Raw genomic sequence first — 18320 nt, forward strand, 5'->3', positions numbered from 1 at the left:
TGTGCTACTGGGTGTCACCTATGAGGGGCATTAGGATCTCAATAGAATAAACAGGAGAAACAGGCCAGTTAACTCAGGTTAGCCCATAAGGCTTCTTCTGGAAGGGGTGGAGTATTGGTTCTGCTGAAGAGCCAGGAGCACCAACAGAAAAATCCTTTTCATAAGCTGAGGGGACACCAGGGGGACTTCCACAGCACAGGTGGGGTTTGTTCCCTGACCTGGGTGCCAGCTACCTGGGCAGTTAAGTTAGTGAAGAGTCACTGGGCTCTTCAGATCAAGTGTACTTTTCTGTATGCAGGTGGTAGTTCAATAAAAAGTTAAAAAACAGGGCTGTGGCTGTGGCTCAGTGGTGGAGCACTTGCCTAGCACGTGGGAGGCACTGGGTTCCATCCTCAGTGCAACATAAAAATAAATAAATAAAATAAGGGATTGTGTCCATCTACAACTAAAAAAAAAGTTAAAAACAGTGCCAACCCCACCCCATTCAATAAATACTGAGCACACGTAGTGTAATTGGCTGGCTCCCAAGAGCCATGCCACAGAGACGGCCCCTCTGAACTGTTGCTGCTGTAACAGCCTCCTACACCCAGGGTGGTCCGTGGCCTCCTCATTAACCTACGGCTGTCAGTTTCATTTCCGATCGTGGCCTCTGAGAGCAAGGGCCGCGCCCCCAAATCCCTGGGGCCCTCCCCCACTGGCCCCCCCTCCGCACAAAGCTAGGTCTGGAACAGCGGCTCAGCCACCTGTCTATGCCGGGCAGGGCCTCGGGGGCTCCGCCATCGGCCAGTCAGTCAATCAAGCCCTGAGCAAGTATTTACAGGGGCGCGAGGTGAGCGGCCCCAGAGCCAAGCCAGAAGGAGCCGCCAGTCACGCTCAGGCTGTTTTCTGCAAATGTCAAGAGAGCCGCAGCTGGTCCTCAGCTCCACCGGGACCAAGGTTTAAGCTAATTGGCAAGCGCAGTTTCTAGCCCTGAAGGCCGAGCGCTGGCCCTGCTGAGGCTGGGCGCTTCCAGAAACACTGCTGCTATTTTTATCTTTCTTACATAAACACCGAAAGGATTAAAGCCCTGGTGGCCTTGTTCCTTGTCTGTCAGGACTGGAAGGTAGCCATCCTAACAAACAGCAGGTGCCTCTTTCCTGTCACCAGAACCCCACCCAGCGGTCACCACAAGGACACAGGAGTGTCTGGAAGCCTCCCCACACTGGGCGAATCTTGGGGTCCCTGGCAGCAGGAGGTGGGGTTGTAACGGCACCCACCACCCTTCTCTCATGCTCCGGGACTCACCTTGGCATTCAAACTTCTTGGCAGGCGTGGTGAGCAGCAGCTTGCCCTCCATGTCTGAGGGCCCAGCGCAGCGGGCAATGCCTGGTTCTTTGTAGCCAGTCTTCACCCAGCTGGACAGCCAACGGAGGTGGCAGTCACAGTACAGGGGGTTGGCACCAATGGCCCTGGGAGAAAGATCAGAGAGAAGGAGCCATTACGGCTTCAGGGGGTCTTTCACCCAGTGAGCCCCTAAGGTCCCAAACACAGTGCCAAGAGCTGGCAAAAAAAAATTTTAGCAGCCCCTAATTTACAAGCATTGAGTGTATAGCTGGTGCCATTTTAAAGTCTTCGTATGCATCATCTCAGTCTTCACCACCCTCTATGATCCTCATTTGACTTGTGCAGAAACTGGGGCTCTGAGAGGTTGAGGAACGAGCCCAAGATCTCACAGAGAAAGGGGCTGCTGGGACCAGAGTCTACGAATGCTTTACCTCCCGTGGTCACAGGAGAGAAAGCAACCAACATTCATTGTTGTGATGAGACAGCTACTTTTCACACAGAAAAAGCATAGAGTCTTCTCACTAACCCCAAGTTTTCTTCAAGCTGTGGGAACTGAGCCTTGCATGGAGTTAGTAATTTTCCTGGGGTCACATGACTAGTGAAGAGTGGCCCCTGGATCCAGACCCAGAGCTCTCTGCCTCGGAAGCCCATACTCTTTTATTTTTCTTTTCAATTTTTGTTAAACAAAAAAACACAGGGATGCATCTCATCTTGAGCCCCTTTGAAATGCTGTAGACAAAACAAAAGTCTCTGCCCCACAGAACACTGTGAATGGATTAAGTGCCACTGAACTATACGCATTTAAAAGGTTAATTTTATGTTATGTAAAATTTCATGTTATGTAAAATTTCACCTCAATTTATGTCAAAAAAACATTCCTATGTTAGTGATGGGCGTGCAAAATGGTATGCTTCCAGGAGGAGAAATTTGTGATATTTCAAATTACCAAGGTGGTTGCTTTTCTCCCAATTCTGTTTCTGGGAGTTTCACAGACACACACACACACACACACACACACACACACTCACGCAAAGACATCCGTGTGACCGCATTGTCATTGAAATGACAGTGCAACTGTGGCCCTTTAAGAGGTGATGCAGACAGGAAGGCTCTGTGCTCACTCTCCTGGGGCAGGCATGGGGTCCCAATGGAAGGGATCAGTTTGGGCTTATTTCCTCTCTGCTTCTCGGGCGCTCACTTGTGCTTCCACCACGTCATGACACACGCGCTCTCTGACTTCCCAGCCTATAGAACCATGAGCCAAATCAACTTCTGTTGTTTGGAGTTTCCCAGTGGGTGGTATTCTTTTAAAGCAGCAGAAAATGGACAGAAACCACTGCTCATCAGCAAGTGAGCAATTAAATAAACTGTTACATCCTCATTACCCAGAAAAGCCCATCCCCTGCTGTCACTGCCCTCCACAGAGGGACTCACAGTCACCACTTGCGGGCATGCAGCCCCCCAGTCCTTTCCCACATTGAAGCACGTGGTTCCTCCCCGCACGCTCTCTTCTGAGCTGTTGCTGAACAGCACGCCTTGGAAATCTTCCAGGTCTGCGTATGCGGAGCCACCTCATTTTGTCAAACTGCTTCCTACTATCCCAGAGAATGGCTACCCCGTGGTCTAATGAGTGGTTTCCCTGTTGCTGGACCGTCTGGTAGTTCCAACAGCGGTGAACGCTCTTGTATTTGTCTCTGTGAGGTGTGAGCACTTCTCTAGAACAGATGCTTGGAAGCCGAATTCCAGAAGTCCATGTCAGATGTCAATAGCTGCCCCCGGCATGCTGTATCCACTTATTCTGGCCACCCAGCTAAGGCCGGGCCTGTGCACACCCTAGCATGGGCACCCACACTGTACACTGCCACTTCCTAACATTTCTACCAATCCAGTGAGCCAGCTCAGAATCTTTGCCCTAAGCCACACAAGAGACAGACATGGACAAGACATGGGTGTGGGGAAAAGAAGAGGCCCGAGTTCTTTGACTCAGCAAATACTAAAATTAGGGCCTTGTGCCTGAAGTTCAGCAGCACCCATGTTACTTTGAAAATATAAGGTTGGATAATGTCCATGACAATGGGCAATTCATTAAGTCCCCAATGGATGCACTGCCGTTTCCCACCTGTTTCTGGGCAACACAGAGGAAGTGGACCCCCCCTAAGATGTGCACAATCTGATACAAATAACAGCGGCTCTGAACAGGAATTCCCCAAAATAGCACAGCAGGTGATGTGCAATCTTATAAAACAGGCTGAACCAGCTCTGGACTCCAGCCCCACCGCAGTTGCTCCCTGCCCGGGTGACCTTGAGCAGCTCATTCAACATCTCTGGGGCTTACTTTATGATTCAATAAAGAGCCTGTGACTGAGCAGGGAAGGAAAGACAAGCACATATAACCTAAAATGGGTGCTGAGGGAATCGCATAGCCTGGAAAAAAGGCAGGGTCGACCTAGACACATGTTCAATTTTTTCTATCCTTATATGCTGACAGCATCCATCCTGGCTAATGGGACAGGACAGACACCATCCTCTTTCCACTGAGCAGTAACAGGGCCTCTCAGATGTGGAGGGAGGTCAGACACTGAGTTTTGTTTTTGTTTTTTGGTACCAGGGATTGAATCCAGGGGTGCTTAGCCACTGATCACATCCTCAGCCCCCCTTTTTAAAAATATTTTATTAGAGACAGGGTCTCACTGAGTTGCTTAAGGCCTCACTAAGTTACCGAGACTGGCTTTGAACTCACGATCCTCCTGCCTCAGCTTCCTGAGCTATTGGGATTACAGGCGTGCGCCACTGCATCCAGCTTAGACACTGAATTTTTGAAGCTATACAGCATGTTTAAAAAAAAAAGGCTTTTACCTAATTAGAATAAGATATAATTTTATAATTTTTATAATTTTATCAAAAGAGATTCTACTATCATGTATAACTCAGAAGGACCAATAAGAAAAATCCTCAGAACAAAATATTGGTATACTGTTTCCCTCACATACTAAGAGAGAGAGAAAAGAAGTTGAAGTTTACATAATCATATTATTTAATAAAGGGAGATTATTTCTTTAAAAAATGGCTTCTAAAAATAACAGGAATACATGCCTTGTGGTATATTTTAAATAAATGCATTAGAAAAATTTTATATTAATAAAAGTATAATATAACTCAATTCAAAAGATAGAAATACAGAATTGGTAGTGCATTACAAGAAGCATAGTCCTGTAATGAGACAGGAGTTAAAAATTTATTAGGAATGGCTGTTTCTTTCAGTCCTGTAGCTCACTAGATAAAGTGTCAAGAAGATTGAGTCTGAGGCCATTGTGAATGTGGGGCCCCTTGATGTCTCCTAGGATCTTCACAAATTCCCAGATGGGTACAGGTGTTTGCCCCTAAGTAGTAGCAAAGCTGGATCTCAAATATAAGTGTCCTTCCCCCACTCTTAATAATACAAATTATGGGACGAGAGCCATAGAAAACCTATTCAAAAGCATTGATCCTGGGCTGGGGTTATGGCTCAGCGGTAGAGTGCTTGCCTTGCATGTACAAGGTACTGGGTTGGATCCTCAGCACCACATAAAAAATAAATGAACAAAATAAAGTTATTGTGTCCATCTACAACTAAAAAAAAAAAAGGCTTTGATCCTGGCTTGATACATAAATGGTCTTTCTTGTTTCTGTACTGAGCAGATTCTGATCCACACCTGGATTCAACAATTCAAGTTTTAATTTATCCACAGCTGGATTTCTGTAGCTAAGGACCATCTTATCATCTCCCCAGTGGTACTTGTCATTCACTTTCAGCTGGGAACTGTTTTTTTTTCCCCAATGAAAATTACAGTGAAGAACAATTTATACATGTTAAATCATAAAAGAAAATTGTTATGAACTCAGTGGGATGTGGAGAGACACAGGCCTAATGGAGACAGAGCTGTGGGCCCAGCAGCCAGGACACTTGTCAATCCAAAAGGACTGTGGCTTCAGGTACTCATCCCAGCAAAAGTATAAATAACCCTGTGCTGTTGATCTCTGGGACAGCCTGGACATAGCTGAAATAGAAGCTATTCATGTCAAGATTCTACCCAGTCTCTATTAATGTCCCTGGCCTGAAGTGGCTTTCTCCTGGCCTGGGCTAGCAAGCTCCTAAAGTCTCCTCCACCCAAGCCACACCTTCTCTGCCCATCCTACTCTTAGGCAATTTATTTGTGTGTAGCACAGTCTCCTTTTTCTGGACTGGAGAGTACAGAAGCAGTCCCTTGAAGACTGGAGCCACTAAGTCCCAGCAGGGCTGGATACTTCCAACTCCTGTGTACATATTTGAACACTGAATCATTTATTCCTCATTACATCAAATAATAAATACTAGTGTGACGATTATCATGATTATGAATTCGTTGCTGTTCTGTTGTATGGGCATGCCATAGCTTACTTAGTCATTCCTTATTGATTTTCACACCTAGTTCTTAATGAATTTAGAATTCTAGCTTTCTTGTCTATAACAGATTAGAGTCTGCAAAATGCAGGATTATAGTAATGAACAATGACAACAAGGAAACTTAGCATAGAATTGGCATTGCCCAGGGGCCCAGGTACTGAAGGCCTGGTCCCAGCCCTTGGCACTACTGGGAGGTGGTGGTACATTTAGGAGATGAGGCCTAATAAAGGAAGTTAGGTCATGGGGGGCATGTCCCTCAGGGGATATTAGAACCTTGACCTCTCTACTTCCTCTTTCTTTGCTTCCTAGATGCCATAAGGTGAGCTTCTTCCACAGTCTCCCACCACCATGTGCTGCCTTGCCACAGGCACAAAAGCAATATGGCCAACTGACCATGAATAGAAACCTCTGAAACCATGGACCAAAATAAACCTTCCCTCTCTTTAAGATGATTATTTTAGGGGCTGGGATGTAGCTCAGTGGCAAAGCGTCTGCCTTGCATTCGCAAAGCCCTGGGTTCGACCCCCAGTTCCAAAAAAAAAAGACAAAAAAAAAAAAAAGATGATTATTTTAGTTATTTTGTGATGGTCACAGAAAGATGATTAACACAGGTGGATGAATAGTTAGAAAACAGATGAAAAATGAGCTAACTGCTAAGTAAAGATAAAAGTAGACAGCAGCCATGAGATGTGCAGGAGACGGAAACCCAGGACAGCGAGGAGCACTCGCACTCATGGTATGTTTGAATCACAAAGGGCCTTGGGAATAGTGTTTGTAATGATGAAAGAAGAGTGGCTCCGAATGCTGGAATGCTGAGGCAGGAAGATGGCGAGTTCAAAACCAGCCTCAGCAACAGTGAGGCATAAGCAACTCAGTGAGACCCAGTCTCTAAATAAAATACAAAATAGGGCTGGGGATGTGGCTCAGTGGTCAAGTGCCCCTGAGTTCAATCCCTGGTACCAAAGAGAGACAAAGCGGGGAGGGGAGAGAGAGAGAGAGAGAGAGAGAGAGAGAGAGAGAGAGAGAGGGGTCTAAAGAACAAACTGTCAAAAATCCCACTGCAAGTTGTTGGAAGGACCCAACTCCATAGTCCAGATTTCTAGTTCGTGGGGTTTGAATGTGATGAACCAGTGCTTTACTGCACCCTTGCCCCACACCCCGCTCCTCTGCGACCAGTGCAGAGGAGAGGGCTGGCAAGCATCACATGGGGAAGAGAGCGCTTCTTAGAACGTTAGCACTTTCAGGAGGCAGGAACAAGGTTCAGACTCAGTTTTTCCACCTTCAGGGTTTTTTTTGTTTGTTCAGAACATGTGTCGTTTGTTCATTTCCCATTTAGAAATCAAAGCCCCTAGATTTTGAGCTGGAGACAACATTAGAAAGTACTTGGGAGGTATTCACTTCTCATGAAGAAAGAGGAAAAGTAACCAACTACAGATTTAAACACCAAGCAGAAGAATTACATTAAGAAGGAAGCCAAAGGTGGGAGAGGTGGACTGGATCCTGAGGGTCTGGCCTGGCAAGCGGGAGGCTGAAGCAGTGGCAGAAGCCGCGTCACACAGCTCATGAGTATGCAAAGGAGGCTGAGCTGTCCCAGAGCAGCAGCAGCTCCTCGTCTCCAGTACAGACAAGCACAAGTCCTCTCTGGAGACCAGCGTCTCCCATGTAGGTCCTGAGAAATTTCTAAAGATTAATGTCAACCCAAAATAAGCTCACATTCAAAAATTAACAATCACAGATGGGAAACAAGCCCTCGTGAATTCAAATCAGCAGGAACAACAAACAACACTGCCCCTTCCTGGCTTGTGTCCACAGCCAGCATCTCTAACCCACCTCACTCCTGCCTCTTCCGGTCCCCTGCAGCCTCTATGTCACCAGTGACTTCATTCTCTCACAATTCCATCCTATCTATAAGATGAAATCCAAACTCCTTAGCATGGTACAAAAGGCCCTTCACAACAGAATTCCAATGTCCCTTCCCAAACTCAGTTCTTCCCATCCTACATTCTTCCCCAACCCAAACCCTTTCTTCTATGCTGGACAGGAACATCCCTGAAAATGCCATCTGCTTTCTGAAGCCTTTTCACTTGATTCTTCTTCCTGGATGCCCTTCTAGTCTTCTCCAAATGGTAAACTCCTGCTATAGTTTGGATCTGGAATGTTCCCCAAAGGCTGGTGCATTACAGGTTTGGTCCCCAGCTGCTGGTGCTATTGGGAGGTGGTAAAAACTTCAAGAGGTGGGGCCTTGTTGGAGGAAGTGACCACTGTGAGTGCAACTTTGAGGAGGGTACCAGCACTCCATTCCTCCTCTTTCTCCTTGCTTCCTGGCTGACATGAGAAGAGCAACTGTGCTCTACCATGTGCTCCCTGCCATGATGTTCTGCCTCACCAAAGACCCAAAGTGAGGAAGCCAAGTGACCATGGACTGAAATACCTGAAACTATAAGCCAAAATATATCTTTCTTCCTTTAAATTGATTTTCTCAGGTGTTTTGTTACAGCAACAGAAAAGCCACCACACTCCTGATACCTTTTCAATGACAACATAAATGGCACCTCCTCTGTGAAGCTCCTCAGACTTCCCCTTAGTCATTTTTTCCTTCAGACTCCTTTATAATATCTAGATGATCACAGAGGGCAGAAATTTGTTAGTAAATTCTTCAGCACTTGACTCACTCTGTTTTCCCAGAATATATTTATTGAGGCAATAAAAAAATAGTGAGCTTTGGAATCAGACACACCTAAGTTCCAATCCTGTCTGTCATTTCCTAGCTTTAGGACCTGGAACAGTTGTTTAACTTTTCAGAACCTACCACCATAAAATGGAAATAATAGATCCTGTCACTTTGGACAAGGCCCCTTACCCCTCCCATTTCCATGGTAGACATCATTAATCAATCACTGCACTCTTCCCCCTAAGTTCAGACCAGCCCTGGAATTTTTAGTGCAATGTTCAGGGCGGTTCCAGCCAATCACACAGAGCTGGCACATAATACAAAACCTGTTTCTCATTTTGGTCATGGAGTAAACAAGACACCACAGTAGAGCACTTAATATAGTATTTGACTCAAGCAGATTTTCAAAGAGTGACACCTATTTTATTTCTTCAAGTCTAAGATTGTCAGATACATCGCATATGTAACATGCTTTGGGAGGGGTTGGGAAACATTACCATATTAAATATACACATAACTTTAAGATACACTCTGATTTTATTTATGTATTCATTATTTTTGTGATTTTTTATTGTCACTGTTACTGGGGATTGAACCCAGGGACACTCTACTACTGAGAGCTACACCCCCAGACCTATTTATTTATTTATTATACTTTTTTAGTTGTAGATGGACACAAAGTCTTTATTTTATTTGTTTATTTTTATGTGGTGCTGAGGATCGAACCCAGTGCCTCACACGTGCCAGGCAAGCACTCTACCACTGAGCTACACCTCCAGTCCCTTTATTTTTTATTTTGCTAAGTTCCTGAGGCTGGTGTCAAACTTGGGATCCTCCTACCTCAGCCTCCTGAGTAGCTAGGACTACAGGTATGTGCCACTGAGCCTGGCAAGACACACTTGATTTCAGAGATTAAAATCTGGGAAAGGTAAGTCCCAGAATGGGGAAATCTAGTTAGATGGTTGAATGAATGAACTTCTAGAGAGATGCTGGTGACTCTAAGAGCCCTTCTGATCAGAAATGCCTGCCCACCTAGGCCCTGGGTGTGGGTGGAGAGACAAAAGGTCTGCCAATCAGGGTGCCAGCCACGGTCCATATATACTCCCCAGCCAGTGGCACCAAGGAATGCCAGGAAAGACGTCTGCTTGGACCCATCCCAGCCTCCAGAGGGGGTGGCCCTGCCCCAGCACAGCGCTTTTTTACTTCTCCACTTTTTATGTGCTAAAATATATATCACATATATGTATTTCAACCGTTTTGAATGTACAGTTAGGAATGTGGATTCCATTCAGAGTGTTGGGCAACAGTCACCACCGTCCATTTCCAAAACATTTTCCTCACCCTAAACAGAACATTGAGCTCATTAAACACTGGAACCCAGCCTGGCCCCCAGCCCTGGCCCCACCATTTTCCTTTCTGCCTCTAGGAATGTGACTGTTCTGAGACACTCACATCAGTAGAATAATCTATACTTGTCCCTGGGGTCTGGCTTATTTCAGTGGTGCGTTTCTCGGGTTCACCCGCACTGTGGCCATATCAGAACTTATTAGTTTTGGGGGATTCTCCCCTGTTGGACGTCTCTGCCACGTCCTGCTTCTCTCTTCCTCTGTGGATGGACTCGGGGTATTTCCACTTTGCTCTACTGTGAACAATGTTGTAATGGACTCCGGCCATCGGCATAGAAGCATTTGTTCGAAATCCTGATTTTGGCTCTTTTGAGTACGTACCTGGGAGTGGACCTGCCGGGTCGTAGGTGGTTCTGTGTTTAGCTCTTAGAGCAGTCAAGCCTACCTCTCTCTCTCTCTCCTTATTTTATTTATTTATTTGGTGGTGCACTATAATTGCACATAATAGTCCGCTCTTTGTGGCATATTTGTATACACACATAACAATTTGGTCAATTTAATTGCCCAGCGCCTTCTTTCCTCCTCCCCTGCTCCCTCCCCAGGGTCCCCTTTCTCCATTTTACTACTGCTTTTAAAGAATCCTCATGGCACGGCCAGCTAAGTGGTTTGGGAAGCAATTCAATGTCCATTATGTCACTTTGGGAGGTAGAAAATGTCTGGAACTTATCTTTCATGGTGTGAAGTTAACAGCATGGGCACTGGGCTCAGAACCCTGACCACCCACCAGCCGCACAACTTTGGGCAAGCTAGCTTCTCACTCTCCCTGGGCCTGCTTCCTCACGTGCAGGGGAACGGTACCTGCGTATAGGACTAGTGTGAGGGTCGCAGCAGCTGACCCAAGTGAAATGTTTAGCAATCAGAAAATGGCCAGCTCTACCTTGGCCCTGGCTTGTGAAGAACTGTTCTGACCAGTGCTGTGACCGGTGGACCACTGAGTGCCTGAGGGACTGAGGCTGCACAGGGACATTGTGGCAATCTGAGAAGCTGGGGTCTCCCTCAGAACCCAAGTTTTGTTAAAATCCAATGAGGCCCAAGAATGGGGCTTTTGCTACTCACAGATGAGACAGGGAGGTCACGTCTGCAAAGATGCCCTCTGGGAGGGTGGAAACATCATTGCCGTGGAGGGACCTGAGGAGAGAAGAAGCTGCTGGTGCCTGGTCCAGAGACAGGGACAGGAGCCCCAGTGGAGGGGCAGTCCCAGTTCTCTCCTGAGAAGGGACAAGCTGTCCTCCAGCTCTCTCTGTCAGTGCAAGGAGGGAGGTGGCCTTCAGCCCAGAGACCCTGCCCTGTTGGCCCCAGTGAAGGAGGAGGGAGCCCTAAATAGTCCTGGAGGACCCCCCTGTCCCCCAGTCCTTCGGGAGGACTCTTTTCGTCATCAAAAATAATTCAAGCAGCAGGTTTGCATCGCCGATTGGACTGGTGCGCCTGCAAGCCCTCCCTCTCTTAGCTTGAGAGGTTGATAAAGAAGTTCATGCGGCCAGCCATGGGTCAGGGCTGGAGGAATGTCACCTTGCTCCCCGGTGGGGCTGACAGCGGCTGTCATGATAGACACAACAGAAGGCTTTGGTCACATGGCAAAACCTTAAGTAGGAACTTCTGGAAAAGGTGCCCACATCTCTTGCAAGCCAAACATTTTCAATCTGAATAGGAGGCTGTTCAGATGCAGTAAAGGGCTACCCTATCTTGGGACACCCCTCCCCCCACACACCCCAGATTCATCTGGGGGGTGACAGCAACCCCCTTTCTCACATCCTTTCCCATTCAGGACTTCGCTTCTGTAGGGGCTTGCACGCAGGTGTTCTGGACTCCCACCTGAACACAGCATTAGTCCTGCCTGGGCCCCAGACACAGGGGCTTTGCTGCCCACCAGGTGGCGGCAGGGCCCCAGGGGAGTGGATTCCTGGAGGAATGAATTCTGAGGGGACTTACAGCAGGCGCAGGGAGCGGAGCCCCTGGAAGGCCAGAGGAGGGATGCACTGGAGGGCATTGTAGCTGAGGATCCTGTGGGAGGGAGGGAGGGACAGTCGATGACGGAGAGGAAGGTACCATTTCTACTCATCTCATAGATGAGGAAACCGAGGCTCCATGTAGTGAAAAGAACTTCCTCAAGGCCATGTTATTAAGTTATTGGGGGGATTGTCATTAAGATTCTCAGTTTTGGGGGGGCTGGGGTTGTGGCTCAGAGGTAGAGAGCTTGCCTAGCACACGTGAGGCCCTGGATTCGATCCTCAGCACCACATAAAAATAAAGGTATTGTGTCCACCTACAACTAAAAAATATATATATTAAAAAAAAGATTCCCAGTTTCCACAGTCCACACATTAAACCACCTCTCAAAATGCTTTCAGAGAAATGATTCCATTCAAGGAAGACAAGCAGATGAAGAAGGGAGATGATACCTGCAACAGCCCCACCCTGGACATCCCCCTGCGTCCACCCACTGATGAATGGAGGAACAGACTGGGCACATTCATGCCCGGGAATACTGCTGAGCAGTGAGAAGGAAGGGACCACCGGTGTGTATGAATCTCAGGATCATTAGGCTAAGCCACAAAAGCCAAGCCAAAAAGAGCTTGTTTTATAAATGGTTACATAAAACTTTAAAAAAATGCAGACTAATTATAATGACAGAAAACAGATCACTTATAGAATGGGGCTGGGGGTTGGGAGAAGTGCAAAAGGACATCAGGGGTCCACTTTTTATTGTGGTTAGTTTCCTGGGTGTGTGCATATGTCAAAATTTATCAAGTTCTACATTTTAATGCAGGCAGTTTGTTGTATGTTAATTATACTTTAGTAAAATTACTTTTTTTTTTTTGAGCACTAAGGATTGGACCCAGGGGCACTCTACCACTGAACCACATCCCCAGCTCATTTTATTTTATTTTTTTATGTTGAGATAGGATCTTGCTAAGTTGCTGAGGGTCTCACTAAGATGCCCAGATTGGCTTGAACTTGTGATTCTCCCACCTCTGCCTCCCGAGTCTCCAGGATTATAGAAGCTCTTTTTAAAAACAGTAAGATATTAAACAGATCACCAAAGACCTTTCTTATGCCGGAAGCAAAAACCAAAAAAAAAAAAATAGCAAGATAAATGAGCTGTCCATATTATAGGAAAGGCCAGGCGTGGTGGCTCACACCTGTAATTCCAGATGCTGAGGCAGGAAGATCGCGAATTCAAAACCAACCTCAGCAACAGCAAGGTGCTAAGCAACTCAGTCAGCCCCTGTCTCTAAATAAAATACAAAGTAGGGCTGGGGGTTTGGCTCAGTGGTCCAGCGCCCCTGAGTTCAATCCCCAGTACCTGCCCCCCTCCTCCTAAAAAAAAAAAAAAAAGACATATCACAGGAAAGGGTCTGTCCTCCTTGTGGCTGGCAGGGTCACTCAGACCAGGACTTGTCCGCCTGGGCGTATTGACAGTTCTTGGTCTTGGGGACCATCCTGTGCACTGAGGGGTGTTTGGCAGCCTCCCTGGCCTTTGCCCACTAGATGTCAGCAGCACCCTCCCTCCAAGTTGTGACAACTACACACGTTTCCAGACATTGCCAAATGTCCCTGGAGGGCAGGATCTATAGCTTGGGAACACAGCCCTAGACAGAGGTGGCTTCCACACACACTGGCTCACAAAGGGCCTTTTCAAGGCTAAATCTCCCCAAGAAGGAGCAAATTGCCAAGGTGTCAGGAAGCCTGGGGAGTGGGGACCAGCTGACTAGCAGGTCCTGGGGCAGGTAAGTGCAGGAGAGGAACCAGATCAGGTCTTGCTGGCCTCAGCCCACCTTCTCCTCTAAAGACTGGCTGGGTCCGGACCCCCTTCCCTTTCCGGAAACTGGCTCTACCGTTTGACCTAGACAGCAGCCTGGGAAAATCCCTGATTGTGGTGCATCGTAAGGAACATGACGTGCTGGGAAAGCAAATGAGATGCACTCTTTTTTTAAAAAAAAAATTGTTTTAGTTGTAGTTGGACACAATACTTTTATTTATGTGGTAAGGACTGAACCCAGCATTCCGCACGTGCTAAGCAAGCGCTCTACCACTGAGCCACAATCCAGCCCCAAAAGAGATGCACTCTTAAGCACCAGGAAAATAATAGGGATGCTTCTTAATACCTTCTGATAAATTACTTGGAATATAATTAGAGATCACATGAAATTTCTTAGGATAGGTGCATAAAAATGTTCAGAGAGTCTCTGCTGACAACAAGCCAAGTTGGAAATGACCCAATACCCATTGATAATAGAGTGAATGAGGGAAGTATGGCAATGAAAAAAGTAACAGCAATGAAAATGACTAGATTGCAGCTGCACACAACAGGATGGGTCTCACAGACATAATAATGTCGAGCAAAAGGGCTTCTATTTGGCTTAGATTTTTAAAAAAATGCTCTGTACATTTTAATGTAGTAGAATTAAATGGTGATGTTTAGAAATGCATATGTAGATGACAATACTACAGAGAAAATCAATAAGTTATCATCATCACGTCAGGATGGGGGCTATGTTGGGTGGGGTGGGCGGAGGGAGCAGTAATGACAGGTAGGGATGGGGCTTTTGAAGTGCTAACATGGCTCTGTTTCTGACTTAGGTGTCTACACATGTGCTAGCTTGATGATTATTTGTTAAACGGTTCCATTTATATTTTTGCACTTTTCCATATGTGTTGTATTTCACAAAGAAAGATATGTTTACACTTGATCTTAGACAAAAGGCTGAGGAGACACAATGAGAGATGTTTTTTAAAAGTCTCTCTGCAGGGGAGGGAGTCTGCACATGGTCCTATGAGTAACCAGGGAGCAATGCCCAGAATAATAAGGCTGAAGCCAGGCCCCCTACGCCCCCACCCAGGCCCTGCTGGGACTCACAGAGTGGTCAGCTGGCTCATGTTGGTGAAGGAGGAATTGCTTAAGGTACTGATCTTGTTATTACTCAGGTCCCTGGAAAAAACAAGAGCATCATCATTTGCAAAGAGAGAACTTAATCCCAGGTCAGGGCCCTCCCCCACCTGCTCTGGCCCTTCCCCATGCAGGAGGACCACAGCTCCACTGCTCTGGTGGGGCAAGGGTGGAGAGGCAGGCGCACTGGGCTCACAGCTGTTGAGTTCCCTGGTGTCCCTCTCTGCCACCTCTCCTTCTTTGCCCCTCCCCTTTCCAGGAAGAGCTGGCTATCCCCCTTTTCACCAAGGAAATGCTCCTGGGGAGGGCACTGCCCCCTCCCCCTCCCTCCTGCCAGTGGTCCTCTCTTTCTCTCTGGTGTGTGCTAGTGCACAAGCCCCCCCTGGCAGTACTGCAAGGGAGAGAGTAACCCCACTTTACAGATGGAGACCAGGAGTCTCAGAGTGATGAATTCACCTGGGACCACCTAGCTGGGCACAGGCAGAGCCTGGTCTAAACCTGGGTGACCCTGCAGCAGCTGGCACACTGACAGTATCACTCTGTCCCCTCCTGGCCTCTTCAAGGGTATCCTAGCCACAGTTGGAGCTTCATCAGAGTAGTCCACAGAAAGCCTGGGGAATTGCAGTATTTTCTCTTTCTCTGTCACCAGCCACCAACCATGCTCTTCCACCTCCACCCCCACTGGACGGCTCAAAACACACTCTTGAGGTCATTAAGCAAAGACAGGTATTTGGAGATACAAGATTCTACAGAATGGAATTAGCCAGTCTTTGAACCAATTGTTACCAGTCCACAGCAAGAAAACGTGTGCCAAAATGTAATCTAAACACACAATTTAGTTTAGCTAACGTTGTTTGCATAGCAAGAGTTTCTCAAGGAAGGAAGGAAGATGTCAATTTGCACTCTGGGACGGGCTCCTTATCTACGTACAGATCTGTCACAACTGTATTCAGACTGACACAGGTCCCCGGGCCACACTTCCTGCAGCAATGCTGCAGGTACACTAAATAGAATGGTCTCTGGTCTTCTTTGGGGCAGAATCTGGCCAATGAGCAGAGACAGACAATAGCAGTAAGGTACTTAGTAGGCTGGAAGACTAAATGAATCAACCTTATTATCCTGGGGTTTATTATTTTGTATGTTTCCATGGGGTGGAAAGGGTAGAAGGTGGACATAACAAAAGCAGATGTTAGTCTAAGAGGAACTTAGTTATAAATTTGTAGCTCCCAGTGTCTTATTTGGTTTAGGGTTCTGGGTTGGAAAAAGAGGTTTCCCATCACCCTTTACTTCTGTCCTAGCTCTGATCCTTGCACGGATTTGTCACATTAACAATAATGATCCCCCTTGAGGAGGATGGGGGAGATGTGGACACAGAGGCAGGCAGGTCTGACCCAACCATGCTGGAAGGGTGTAATTCCCAATCATGGCCACTAGGTGGCAAACAGCTCTCGGCACAGGTGTTTTCCCTTGGGAAGAGGGGATTTAGAATCAGGATCTGTCCAGAAGGAACTTCGTGAAAAACTGGAACCAAGATAATTAGATGCCGATGGCCTGCATGTCCTCTGAGGCAGGGCAGAGATCCTCAAGCAGCCTGAATACTCACACGAGCTGCAGGTACTTGAAGGTAGACAGCTGTCCCGGAACCAGTGTGAACTGGTTCCCATCCAAATAGCTAGAGAGAGAACACAGAAGCATGAGTTTGCCCGTTCTCATTTATTGCTTGCATTTACATCCACAGCCCCACAGGAGCTCAGACACCAAGTCCAAATCAACGAAGACTGGCACATTGCCATACTCAGGGTTGGTGCAGGGCAGGTGAGCGAGCAGGCCACTGTTACATTGGCTAGTGGCAAAGCAGTGGTTTCACTGAAGGAGTGTTCACCTTGGAGCTATTTATGACAGCAAAATGGAAACGATTAAATATCCAACAAAAGGGGACTTGACATTTAGACCATCATCGGTTCACGTGAAGAATATTATGTCTCTAGTTAAGAAAAAATCACACTTGTAAGAGTTTTCATGAGAGAGGGGAAGACTCATGAGACAATGTCAAGTGGAAAAGGTAATGTTACTCCCTCTGTTAAAGGAGAGCTTAGTTTAATGGGATGAAGCCCTCGATCTGGAGACTTGTGTCATCAGGTGACCTCAGAGAGGGAATCCAAGAAAAGGTCCAAGTCCCGTTGGAACTGGTGCTTTCTGCAAAGCCCTGACCCTCCTCCCAGTCAGCCGATCCCTGCACTGGGGCACCTCCTCCTCCTCCTCCTCCTCCAGAAAGGCAATGTATTCCTCTGAATCAACATGGAGGCTGCGAGGCCCTGAACTACTCACAGTTCTGTGACATTCTTGGGGATGCCCTTGGGCAGAGCCCGGAGGTGCTTGTTGCTGCACCGGACCACAGTGTCCAGACAGGCGCACTCCTGGGGGCACTGCGGGCGGGGCAGGCAGCCCCCCTCCTCTTGGCCTAGGGAGGAAGGGATGAAGTCCTGGTCAGCGAGGAGGATGGGACTTTTTAAGGCTCCTGCAATCAGGGCCAAGCTCAGAGGGTGACCCCATAAGTCTCAGGAGCAGCTAGGAGGCGGGTCTGTGGGTTAAACATACTTACATAAAGAAAATGCACCAAGATGTTACTTGATTTTCTGAGTGATGGGATCATAGGTAATGTTTATCTATTTCTACTGTACTTTCCCATTTTTCTGCTATAAGCAATTACTCCTCCTCTAACCACACAAAGACACCTCCAAGTGGGGGAATTTCCGTGTTCCTCCCCATCAGCCAGCCTCCCCTCCCCACTGTGTTCCTCCCTTGGGGCCTGTGACAGCACTGCCTGCCACTCCCTATCTTCCTGACCCAGCCTGCCAGTTAGCTGGCTCCGCTCACCCCCTCGCCTGCCCACGGGGCCCGGGTATTACCTTCCTCACACCTGAAGTCGGGGAAGGCCACGTCCTGCAGGGGGATCTGCCGAAGGAAGTCTGGGTTCTGGCATCGCGGGTTCCCTGTCACGATCTTCCTCTTGCGCAGCCAGTCGCCCAGCCAGGCCAGCTGGCAGTTGCAGTTGAAGGGGTTGGCCAGGAGGTTTCTGGAAGGGGCAGGACATGGGGCCATCAAGACACCCCGCCAGTTTCATTTGACTTAGCAAGGCCCCTTTCCGTCCACTGCTGTAGGACTTGCCGCTTACTGGCCCCGCGCACCCAGGGCTCTTTCCCACACAACCAACCATTACCCAGAGGGTCAGTTTGGGGGAGAGAGACAGAATTCCAAAGTGGTGGAAGCCATGTTCCAACAAGCCAGGAGGTCCCACCCAAGATCGCCCCCAGGGATGGCTGCTCCCAGAGCCACCATCCTGCCTGTCCCCTGAGGCCGGGACTCACAGCGTGGAAAGGGCCTGGAGGGTGTCGAAGGCTCCGGGGGAGATGGTGGTGATCTGGTTGTCATAGAGCGAGAGCAGCCGGACGTTGCGCAGGCCCGTGAAGCTGTCGTTGTGGATGCAGCTGATGCGGTTGTTCCTCAGCATCCTGCGGAGGAGGGAAGAGCCCTGGGCTGTGGCCCGCCACAGTCCCCCTGGGTCACACGGCGGTGGCCACCACCAGGTGGTTCCCAAGGCTCCTCCAG

At 47.9% G+C, this 18320-nt stretch overlaps 1 protein-coding gene across 1 annotated transcript in view; it reads right to left on the bottom strand.

The window, feature by feature from the left end:
- Positions 1 to 18320, bottom strand: part of Slit1 (slit guidance ligand 1) — a 157158-nt gene that overhangs the window by 17970 nt on the left and 120868 nt on the right. Inside the window, exons 19-26 of the mRNA XM_058581181.1 lie at positions 18080 to 18223; positions 17621 to 17787; positions 17040 to 17172; positions 16315 to 16383; positions 14682 to 14753; positions 11753 to 11824; positions 10880 to 10951; positions 1285 to 1448 (exon numbers count right to left, since the gene is read on the bottom strand). Coding sequence (XP_058437164.1) covers positions 1285 to 1448; positions 10880 to 10951; positions 11753 to 11824; positions 14682 to 14753; positions 16315 to 16383; positions 17040 to 17172; positions 17621 to 17787; positions 18080 to 18223 — 893 coding nt within the window. The remainder of the gene's footprint in view (positions 1 to 1284; positions 1449 to 10879; positions 10952 to 11752; positions 11825 to 14681; positions 14754 to 16314; positions 16384 to 17039; positions 17173 to 17620; positions 17788 to 18079; positions 18224 to 18320) is intronic.

Source organism: Marmota monax, unplaced genomic scaffold, assembly GCF_021218885.2.
Source record: "Marmota monax isolate L192 unplaced genomic scaffold, Marmota_monax_Labrador192_F-V1.1 WCK01_AAM20220418_F8-fsc00004, whole genome shotgun sequence".
Classification (NCBI taxonomy): Eukaryota; Metazoa; Chordata; class Mammalia; order Rodentia; family Sciuridae; genus Marmota; species Marmota monax.